We start from the raw sequence: 12283 nt of genomic DNA on the forward strand, positions 1-12283 counted from the left end.
CCTGGAATCCATGCTGATTAGGATTTTTTATCAGTTAATGCACAACTAGCCCACATTAACTGTTAATACTCCATGCTGAAAGAGCCTGAATTCTTGTTTAAGAATGTAAGTGGTTCCTGTATAAGATCAAACTCCACCTAATTCAGTATTCTTTGCAAGCATCCCAGCAACCACCAAGCATTAGCTGGCCCACTATAAAGTGGCCACGGGTTTATTGGTAGACCAAATTATGACATCAACTGTGGGTCCCTTAAACCAGAAAAGTTGAGGTGTATGGACTAATAATTATCTTGCTGGGCCTTTGAACTTATTTGGTGTGAAGACAGAATGGTGGCAGTGTTAGGGTAGCAAACTCTTAGCTAGATTTGACATCAGCCACTGTCCTCTCTACTGGCTGTAGGAAAAGGCCCACAGTGGCTACACTGAGCTCCTTAGAGACCATATATTAGATGCACCATTTGCTCAACTGTCAACCAAGTTATGAATGGAGGACTGCAATTCCAATGTCCTTCATTTTTCTTAGGTGTTCAGTAAGGGATTTATATAATTCTTTAAGGCATGTTAGGTGTTTTAAAGTAGCTTGGCAATACCAAAAGCTGTACACAAATGCATTATATTTAGAATTCACAGCCTTGGCTGCATGCATGTATTGCAGTTGTACAAAAAAGAGCTGTATACAAATCACACACTGGGTACTTATGAAAGTTTACTACCGATGAGAGAGAGAGAGAGAGAGAGAGAGAGAGAGAGAGAGACCCCATTAAAAAGAAACTCTTAAAAAGTGTGTTCAGTACAGCTGTTGCCTTACCATTTGCCTTGTGCGGCACATCTGGCGGAAACCGGTCGGGAACATACCATTGATAGTCTGGCTGCGCAGAACAATAAAACATTATTACAGCAATATGGACTTCATAGACACTTCAAACAAAAGAATAGCAGCATGGTAAATATAATTATACTGTGAAGCCTTTCATTAGTCATACCAAAGTAATTTACCCTCAAAATCTCCTTCTTATTTTGATCAAATAATTTTTTTCCTGATTAAGTTCTTCAGCTGTTTTTTTCTTTTTATTGCTGTGTCTCTTGGATGGTGAGCACAATATTAAAGAGTTGTGTGAAACCTCCTAGAACCCACAAATCAAAACAAACTTTATTAACATTAACAAACCAGATTTCCGAGAGCCTCATGAACCTTGAAAAAGAGCAGGAGAAGACAGGGTGAGATGGAATGCACCTGATTCTATCATAAACAGTTAGGTCTCTAACTACAGTCAATGTCAGCTGTTAAGAGGCTAAGAGAAACCTGGTGTGCATCAACATGACAGGTGAACGTGTTCCAAAGGGAACTTGTTCGCAGTTTGCTAGGATTCTTTTAAAACCCTGGTGACCTCACCAAACAGAATTCTAATCTCCCACTCTAGTGGCAGCAGGTCAGCATTTGAACTTTAAAATGATTTTTTTTGGGGGAGGAAATATTATTATAAGAAAAAAAATAGCTTTTTTACAAAAACTTGCAACATTTCAATCAAATTATTATAGATTTTGACAGTCAGCTCCTAATAACAAAACTGGAATAATTTTCGTAAGGCAGATTTTCAAAATTAAAAATAAGAATAATACACCATGCCACTTGAAATGTAACCTTAGTGCTCTAGTAGTTCAAGGGTTGGGGACCTGCAGCCCTCTAGATGCTGCTGAATAAATTACTATCATCCCAGTGGCCATGCTGACTAGGGCTGATGGCCTGTAGGTAGAGGGCTGTATAGAAGTTCAATACATTTTTATTTATTTTTAAAATGAGAGTTGGTGGTCCCACAATATCTGGAGGGCCACAGGTTCCCTACTCCTGCTATACTGGACGTCTGAAAAAAGAATGGAAAACTGATGTTATTGGGATTATACTTTTAATATATTTGATCTGTTTAGAGAAGAAAGTCATTAATGCAGTTGATCCTTCCACTACACTTCCTTATCCAAATCATTTAATCCAAATTGTAAATCACCCTGCTCTTCTCTAGTTCACAGGCCAGGGAAACCCTATGTTGATGCTTATGTCTCCAAAGTTTGATGCAGGACTTGATGCATTTCACACACAAAGTTTCTCCTATGCAGAAAACTTATTTTGAGTTGGGGTAGGCAGAATGTTCCTGGTTGCTTAACCATGGTTAGGCAGTCAAGAACAGGCCACAAAAGGCCTACCTCTCTCTCTTATGGAACACCAGTTTCCCCTTAGGTTCTAACTATTGTAAACTATTAAAAAGTAGAGACATCACCTTGCCAACAAAGGTCTGTATAGTAAAAGCTATGGTTTTCCCAGTAGTGATGTATGGAAGTGAGAGCTGGACCATAAAGAAGGCTGATCGTCGAAGAATTGATGCTTTTGAATTATGGTGCTGGAGGAGACTCTTGAGAGTCCCATGGACTGCAAGAAGATCAAACCTCTCCATTCTGAAGGAAATCAGCCCTGAGTTCTCACTGGAAGGACAGATCATGAAGCTGAGGCTCCAATACTTTGGCCACCTCAGGAGAAGAGAAGACTCCCTGGAAAAGACCCTGATGCTGGGAAAGATGGAGGGCACAAGGAGAAGGGGACGACAGAGGACGAGATGGTTGGACAGTGTTCTCGAAGCTACAAACATGAGTCTGACCAAACTGCGGGAGGCAGTGGAAGACAGAAGTGCCTGGCGTCCTCTGGTCCATGGGGTCACGAAGAGTCGGACACGACTAAACAACAACAACAACATTGTAAACTATTATACCTGCAGTGGTGTTATTTTTGTGGTTATAGAAGGCGAGGGCTCCAGAACATGAAACAATGGTTTAAATATGGTTTCGGTTCCTGGATGGAGAAGTAACCACAATTAGGTAACACTGCTGCAGATATAATGGTTAATATAACTGGGCTGTTTAAGTAATAGTTAAGTGATTGGGAATTTTATGACCTGGTTCAAATGCAATGCTAAAGCATAGCATAGTATTAGTGCACAAGCCTTCTCCCCATTTCTCCAGCACACTCACAATGGGAAGATCAGAAGCATCACCTTCCATGTTAAAATACCTGCAGGTTGTCATTTCATCTGGGAACTGGGCAGGAATCACAGTTAATTCTAACTATGGATATCTAAACAAGCCAGAAACCAAGGTTTGATATATCTTTGGACAAGCCATAATTTAAACAAATCACAGCTTTTCCCAGAACGAATGCTCCATAAACAGGTTGTCTGGAGGAGACCTTATTGAGATGTTTTACAAGGAGAAAAGATGGAGTCAAATCCAACCATGCTTTTTGGATGTTTGCACTGGCATGGAGAAGTGGCCACACCTACATGGCGAACCACTGAATTCCAGCAGCTTGCTATCAAATAAACCATGTTACACAAGCACCTTAAACTTAATTTTAAAAAGCGTATCATATAACAGAGCCGGGCTAGATGGCCCAATGGTCTAACTTAGTTTGTATTATAAATTATATTAAATATCTTATCTCTTAACTTTTTATTTTAAGCCTCTACACAAAGACATCAGGGCATGGATGGGATAAATATTCAGTGAAACATGCAAAACACTCCCTAGTAAAATAAGCCATACTCAACTACAAACATATGATGTATTCTCAGAGACCCAAACAACAACGTGTGAACACTACTGCAAGGCAGTTAACATAATTTTCACAATTATGATCTTGAAAGTATTCCAAAGGATAAAGAGACATGATTCACAATCAGACTAAACAAAAGATTTCTCGGATGATTGAAAAGTAAACAGTAAATGTGAGTTAGGGGGGGGAAGGAGTAGAAAGTCAAAATATAACAAAGTATCTGTACTATATTCCATACGCTGAGCCTACACACTCACTCAATTCTAACACCTTTCACATTTGATGACAAATAGCTTGGGAATTATTATTTTTTTAAAAAAACCAAACCTGCTGGAGCCAGCTACACTTATATAAGAAAACAATCACAAAAGAACTTGGGAATAGATTTCAAAACAACCAATCGGCAAAGGACTCCACCCTTCCAGCAGTCTTCTAAAGGAAGGCAAAATTTATAAACCCCCAGGATGCATTGCACAGCTAGAAACCCAGATGGTGAAAGCTCTAGGACAGCGGCCAAAATTAATTGGGCCTCAGTTTTAAACTTTAGTGAGAAACTCCTTCCCCCCACAAGCTCATATAAGAGAAGAGAAACAGAAGGAAAAATACTTAAACAAAAGCTCTGCTTATCTATGGCTCTTTCCTTGTTTTATCTAAGCTTAAGTATGGGTGGTCCTTGGCAGGTTCCATTCACTTCCATGGTGGCTTATGCAAGAGATTGTCCTGGAGAAATAAGATAATGGCAACTCCATCCATGTTGCGTTCTTCACCATAATGTGAAGGAATGCAATTGTGGCAACCCGCTTGAACAACCATTATTCCCCTAGCAGGAGCCTCAATCTCACCACAGTGTAGCAGTCAAATCTAATGTGTGTCTTGCCCGTGCACAAGATGGTGTACAACTGCTAGAGTTATTATACACGGTGACAGCTTGTGTGAGTTACAATGCTACTTTTGCTAACATTACTTTAGGTACTAGCCTATAAAAATAATTAAAACTATTTTATCAGTTTATAAACAGCAAAACCCAGTTATCAGTCCAAGATAAAATTCAGAGCCCATTTGAAGACCTCAATTGATGGGGTCTCAGTTAGGGTAGAATTCCACAAACTGATGTGGGGTAAACCCTATAGCTCTCACACAAAATCAGGTCCTCAGGGGCTGAATTCAAAGGACAGGCAGGTTTGTATAGATGAAGATGATCCTTCAACCAGTGTGGCCCCAACTCATTAATGGTTTTAAAGATTATTACTTGGATTTGGGCCCTGAAGCATACCAATAATGCAGTAAAATATATTTTGTTCTGGACAGAGAGAGAAAATAGAGGGTGTAAAAAAAAATACTCTGCAGGAGATGTGAGCTATTTGAAAGAGGTTGGGAATATGTACATTATGAGTTACAAAAACAATCATTTGAGAAAAATTGAAAGAGAAAAATCAAAATGACTAGGCAAGAAAGAGAGGCGAGTGTTTACATTTCACAATGCACACATTATTCTACTCCTGCAGAATCCTTGCATTTGTAATTGTACAATGTTGGTTTCCACTTTGTGAAACGAAGGCTGGTAGAAGTATTACTTACTGGGCGCTGCTGCTTTCTGTGAATGCTGCACGAAGCTAATTTTATTTGAGGTTCAGGGTAAGGGTGAAGTAACCCACAGTTCCTGCAACTAAAACATGCAGGAACAAACATCTGATGTGGGAAGCCATGTTTTTCTGTAAGTGCTTGGAGGTCTCTTGCCTATTCAAAAATTGAAATAATGAATAAATAAAATAAAATAAACACTTCCCAATTAAAGTAGTAACATCTTAGTATTTCCTGTACTCCTGGTTTGATACTGCAATGTACAACTGGTAGCTGGTGCCTTTCTATTCAGGTAGTTGCATCCTTAGTTCTAAGAAAACAACACAAGACTGATAACAAGTTTGCCAGTAGTGGGACTACACCTTGCTGCACTATGAAACATTAAAATTCAGCACAAGAAAAGGCAAAAATTATCTAACCTGGATGCATTAGACACACAAAAACCTATTTGCAAAAATTTGCCTAATCAACACAATCTGTTTTGGATGGTCATAGAGAGGGATAAGGCTATTCCCTGGACTACTGGAAATTGTATGGAGTCTATCTTTAGCTTAGAGATTTCACCATATATTGTCCACTTAACATGCAACTCTGTCAAAGCAGCCAAAATAGCTGGAACCTTTAAGCTTCAGCAAAAAATTAGCTTCAACTTAGGACCATATTTTGCACTTTGCCTGTATTTGCACAAAATCATGGCATGCACTGAGCCCTATAGACAAATTCTTTGCTCATCACATTAGCAAAATTAGTTCGGCTGGATTGCAACTGTCTGTCATTTGAGCCTCCTAGAAAAAAAAATATCTGAAGTACAACACACACCTGTTGCTTTACTTGCTTCTCAAGTAGTTCCCTTTCTTCCTGGCAGTCTTTAACCTGTGTAGGGGAAATTAATTTCATACTGAAAAAGTGCCTGCATGCATGCATAGAAGTATGTTATCAAAAAGCAATTGTTGAAATCAAGAACTCTCATGCCCCCTTGTGGAAGCTTCGTGAGCTAAGTTAACAGGTTCATCAGGCGACAATTGTTTTATGCTCCAAAGTCAAAGGTGAGGGAAACAGTGAGGGAAATTGTTTTGGGTCATGTCAACAGAACGTCTCTTGCTTGTTAAAGCCAAAGCCCTCATTCATGAGAAGGCATGGGGGGCAGGCACAAATTATGCCAGCCATTGCCAGCAGCTGGACTTGTTGTGGACAACATATTTATTCTTACAGTCCGGTCTGAATTCACTTGATGAAGAGTAGGCTAAAAATTTTTTTTTGGGGGGAGGGAATCTAAACCTAAAGGGCAGTTAAATCATAGTGCAAGTTGCCCTGGAATGCCATGGGTCTCCTTTACAAATAGTTCTAGGAAATAGTTGCACAAGCATTGGTTGGGTATCCTGTTTTAGTTCACAGAATTGGCCAATAACATTTATTGTTCGCTCTGTGGTCCCATATTAAGCTTCCTTGCATCACTGCAACCCATTTCACTTTCCACTCCCTCTTCATTTGAGACACCTGACAGGTGAGGAATTACATTTTGATCTTTCCTTTCCAATTCCTGCAAGAAAAGTTGACCAGAAGAGCCCCAAACATACCTGATAACTGCATTTACTTATACAACAGTTAAGCATGTCAAATCACACCATACAATCTCTACAACGATAATATAATGTTCTGATTTTATAGGAAGGCACCATGGCTGCAGAAGGATAAAATGCTTAATGAGCAAGGATGCAAGATGGAGGTAGAAAATAACAGAGTAAAACCACAAGGCGACATCGACTTAGTCGATTGGCACAAGCACACTTTTGATTTATTTAACCAAATTTACATACCACTTGATTTCTAGAAAACCCTTAAGCTGTTTATAAAAATAAAAATAAAATAAAAATATTGATTAATAATATATATTTAAAAACAGGTATTTAAAAATATTCAAAAGATGGTGAAAATCAACAGAGACAAATCATATGCAACTTCTGCATGTCTTGGTAGGCTTGTCATTGAAATTCTACTCAATATTGATCCAGCGTAGATTCCAAGGTATAGTTAGCAGAGTAAAAACATAAACATGTTGCAGGATTCCCAAAAATATACCAGAGGCTATTGTATTTCATCCAGCAGAGCTTTACTGCTACTGAAAGCAAATGAACATAATGGTCACAAATCCAATATATTCTGGATTGGCACTGTCTATAAGAAATCCAGTTGCAGCAGACTTAACTTAAACTTACAATAACTTTTAATAAGACTAAACCTTAACACTATACATACCGTACTATGTACAGAACTCCACACCATAAGGAAAGAGAGGCAGAAAGACAAAGTGAAACCCAGGCTCCTTCTGGCCCTACTTTTATAGTCAGCATGACCATGACAGAAAGATAATAAAGCCAGTTTAAGCCAGCTTTTCTGAAGGTATAACCTAAACATCATAAACCTGCTGCTTGTCTCTTTCACACAGAGAAGCTTCCAGAACCCTCTTGAATCAAGTAGAATAGGAAAGATCTCTACACATCACATCAATACTTTCTGCACACAGAAATGCAAACTGACAACGTTTCCCTAAACAAAAATGTTTTAAGAAGGCACCAAAAAGAATACTGTGAAGGTGCCCATCTTATGCCAAAAACAGGGAGTTCCAAACGGTATGGTGATGCCACATTAAAGGTATTTTGTGGCACTTGTAACAGTGACAGTTATGCAGACTGAAGTAGTTGAGCAGGCGCCTATGGGTAAGGTGATCCTGCAAGTAAGCTGGTCCCCAGCTGTCAAGGGCTTTATATACTAATAGTAACACCTTGAACTTGGCCCAGTAGCCAATGGGCAACCAGTGCTGATCTCTGAGCAGAGGTGTAATATGCAGACTGGGTCTCACTCCTGCCAGCAGCTGTGCTGCAGCATTCGGCACTAACTTCCAGAGCAAGTACAAGGGAAGCCCCACATAAAATATGTTGCAGTAATCCTGTTTTGTCAACAATGCCTGGACCGATGTGGTCAAGCTCTCCTGGTCCAGGCAGTTGTATAAGTTGTATAAGTCAGAGCTGGTAAAGGGCACTTCTAGCCTCTGATGCTACTTGGCCCTCCAGTGACAGAGCTGGATCCAGAAACACACCCAACCTTCATACCTGCTCCTTCAAGAGGAGTGCAATCCTGTCGGGCGCAGGCAATTGACTGATTTCTTGGGCACAGAGACCACTCATCCACAGTGCCCCCATCTTGCCAGGATTCAAATTCAGCTTATCATGTTTCCTCGCTAGCACTTCAAGGATACAAGGGACTAACCTAATGAGATCCTAGCAGAACAAGGATTTGAACTTAGTCTTCCAAAATATATTCATGGGTTGACTGTCACTTATAGCTCTTTAGATGCAGGTGATTAGCGGAGCAATCCTATGTGATATTTATATAGTAAATTGCTTCAGGATACCTTGTGGGACTCGGGTGGCACTGCGGATTAAACCACAGAGCCTAGGGCTTGCCAATCAGAAGGTTGGAAGTTCAAATCCCCGCAACGGGTTGAGCTCCCATTGCTCGGTCCCTGGTCCTGCCAACCTAGCAGTTCGAAAGCACATCAAAGTGCAAGTAGATAAATAGGTCCAGTGGGAAGGTAAACAGCATTTCCGTGCACTGCTCTGGTTTGCCAGAAGCGGCTTAGTCATGCTGGCCACATGACCTGGAAGCTGTATGCTGGCTCCCTCGGCCAATAAAACGAGATGAATGCCGCAACCCCAGAGTCGTCCGTGACTGGACCTAATGGTCAGGGGTCCCTTTACTCTGTTTACTCTGTTGTATGCAAATAGAGCTTAGGCAAGCATGTATAAGATGCAGCCTTAGTTGCGCAAATCATACAGAATAGCCAGAAAATGTTATTCTGCTTAATTCCCTTGAAACTATCTGGGATCAGAAACAAGAGATCAAAAAACAACTTTGGTGCTTGTTACAAAATATTTCATGAGGCACTGCATTTTTCACAAGTCACTCCATTTAGTTAGTGTGTGTGTGTTTGTGTGTGTTCAGGGTGTGGGTTTCAAATTATTCCTCATTTCATCACCAACATTACTCCAGAATGATTTCATCCCAGATGGTGACCTCATATAAAATCTGTGTCAATTAACGGAAGCCAGAATAGAACGGAAGCCAGAATTGGGTTGAATGGAAAGCGAGAAAATAAGGAGGAAATGCACATGTTTTGGCAATCATACATTTGTTTTTATTCATACCTGCGAATTTAGGGTGTCCAACTGAAACTGTATTCTCTCATTAATTCTCAGCAGTGCTTCTTTTTCTTCGTTAAGTCTCTCTCTATCAGATCTTTCCTTTTTAAAGTCTTCTTCATATATCTGAACCTACAAATGAGGATAATGTAATATATATTCAGTAGAGGTAATGCCCCAAATCTGAATTTTATAAAAGGTACAAAATAGGTAAGTCTATCCATTTACATGAAAAATGCTTTAAAAGGAAATGTCATGGTGGGTTCTGACATTTTAGTAATTAAAAAAAGTTATTTGTTCTCACAAACCTTCCCCTCTAATTTATTTATTGAATTTATATACCGCCCTATACCCAGAGATCTCACAGAATTTTACATGATTTTTATATTCGGTGTGGATATAAGAATTAATATTCAAAGAATCCATAATCACATAATTAATAACAATTAACAATCACAGAAAGATTATAGGGATTTCTGGCTTCAGTTTGGTATTTTCCTATAAATTCCCTCTACTTACACAGGCTTTTAGTTCCATCCATCAAACAAAATTAAATGGCAATATACAGAGCAATCATGTACTTTTACTCATAAGTAAGTCTCAGTGTGTTCAATGGAGCTTACTCCCAGGTAAACATGCATGCAACTACAGGCTAATTCTCAGCTCTGGAGAGAGAGAAAAAGCTACTTTCCAGGACAAAGGGTTTTGGCAACTTCAAGCAGGCATGATTAGAAAATGTTTAGCAATTCAAATGACTATATTCCATTGATAAGTAATTAGTGTAAAATTTCAACTCATCTGGTACAATTTGAATTCCAGTTACAGATAGGTAGCCGTGTTGGTCTGCCATAGTCAAAACAAAAAATTCCTTCCAGTAGCACCTTAAAGACCAACTAAGTTAGTTCTAGGTATGAGCTTTCGTGTGCATGCACACTTCTTCAGATACACTGAAACAGAAGTCACTAGACCCTTCTATATAGTGAGAAGGTGGGGAGGGGTATTCCATTTATGTCAACAGTAAATCACCCTTTAATTTTAGTATTTCAACACTACACTCACTGTCTCATATATCAAGAGTCAGAAAGGCTTTGATTTTTTTTAAAAAGGAGAAACACAACACATCTTTAAATAACTCTGGATGGAACAAGAACAACAGCACATTGGAGAATGAGATTCTGTTAAAAAAACTATCCAAATATTTTACAAAATGTATGCTTATAAGAGAGACAACTGTGGCTTGACACAATTGCTGGCAATTTATCAGATTACACACTCACTTTCTATATATACACTGTGTTAAGCTTCACCACCTTAGGTGGCAATCTCTGAGACAGTCCAAGGCAGAGGTGGGCAAAAGATAGATTGGAACTAGATTGTTTTATCTTTGGGTCATTTGCAGAAGATTGACAAGGGTTTCCAACACCTAATTATTTAACAAGAAATTTACTTTTCACACTCAAATAAGGCTGCTGAAATGAAGAAAGCTAACCAGATGTGGATTTGTTTGTTAAAGGAGTGTGGGTTCAGCTCATTTCTGGTACTGAAAACAAAGTCCTATGCTTAGACTTCACTAGGAGTCACCCTGTTCTTTTATTCTGTCTGTTGCACCTTTCTGACATAGCTATTGCTGAAGTTCCAGTAAAAACAGAAAGCAGATTCAACAAGTCTGAAGACAGCCATGCCTGGCCCAGCACCCTCCCTACTCCTCCCTCAAAAAACTTTCTTAGAGCAGCTGCTCTGTTTGTGCCAAGAACTGGTGGCAGAGAAGAATACAGGGGGGGGGGAGTAGACTGTATGCCAAGACCCTTCAAGTGTTAAAATAGAAGCCAAGGCTACTTTCCTGGTGAGGTGATCGCCTGGGAGATGGGCCATTAAGGGGAACAAAGGAAGTGGATCTGTGTGAGATGGTAAATGGATAGTTAGAAGGACAGAGTTGAGAGCAGAGTTTGGAGAGGTGTGAACTAGAAGCAAAGCAACAAACGAGAGAGAGAGAGAGAGAGAGAGAGAGAGAGAGAGAGAGAGAGAGAGCGCACAATGTTTCATTTCTGTTTGAATCCAAGGGAGAAACGGGTGCTAATACTATGAATCTCTCCATCATAAACTCAGGTTGTATATGTGTAAATGAATCATATATCCTAAAGATACGTTCTCCACTGTGCCTCATTCTGAAGGAAACACAAACCCTGGGAAAGCGCCCGGATCGCCTGGAATCTTACACTGCTCAGAGATAGGAATGGTGCTCAGAGACAGGTCTACTGCTTGCTTCCCTTCAGACTGTGGCTGAAAATGGGCTTCCTCACCCCTCCAAACTTGTGTTTCTTGTAAAGTGTTCCATTATGCAATGAAGGGTACTGTCTCCTTGTACTTGGAAGCAGAGGTTTTCAACTTTTTTTGAGGTTTTCAACTTGACCAACTACATTTTTTCTGTGAGAGGGCATCAGAGGAGGGAGGGAAAGAAAGAGGGACAGAGGCCAGTATTGCCCTGACCATCATTCAAGGCACCCCAGGGTACACTGGTTGAAAACCAATGGTTTAAAGGATTACAGGGGACTTGCCATTTCCGGCATTATTGGCAGGGCTGGGTGGGTGTTGGTGTTGGTTGACACAATTCCTCCTGTTATTTATTTAATGAAAGTTATATGCCACTTGATTGTAATAAAACTTCCAAACAGTTCACCAGAAATATTTAATACAATAGTTAAAACCAAGTAATTAAAAATTTTAAAAAATAAAAATAATAATTAAAATCATCAGTAAACCAAAAAGAGATTAAAAGATGACGATGTCTATGCATCTGGATAGGCTTGCATCAGTCATGATCTTTCCCCCCCATGAGTATGTACTTGTAAGGAGCAAATCACTGACAGCTAGTGCATGAGTAAGTCAGGAAGACTTCAATTAAAAA

At 39.6% G+C, this 12283-nt stretch overlaps 1 protein-coding gene across 1 annotated transcript in view; it reads right to left on the minus strand.

The window, feature by feature from the left end:
• TNIP3 (TNFAIP3 interacting protein 3) overlaps positions 1 to 12283 on the minus strand; it is a 65315-nt gene that overhangs the window by 12406 nt on the left and 40626 nt on the right. The window contains exons 9-12 of the mRNA XM_079990569.1: positions 9385 to 9510; positions 5999 to 6052; positions 5177 to 5335; positions 809 to 869 (exon numbers count right to left, since the gene is read on the minus strand). Coding sequence (XP_079846695.1) covers positions 809 to 869; positions 5177 to 5335; positions 5999 to 6052; positions 9385 to 9510 — 400 coding nt within the window. The remainder of the gene's footprint in view (positions 1 to 808; positions 870 to 5176; positions 5336 to 5998; positions 6053 to 9384; positions 9511 to 12283) is intronic.

The sequence above is a fragment of the Podarcis cretensis genome, assembly GCF_951804945.1.
Source record: "Podarcis cretensis genome assembly, chromosome: 9".
Lineage (NCBI taxonomy): Eukaryota > Metazoa > Chordata > Lepidosauria > Squamata > Lacertidae > Podarcis > Podarcis cretensis.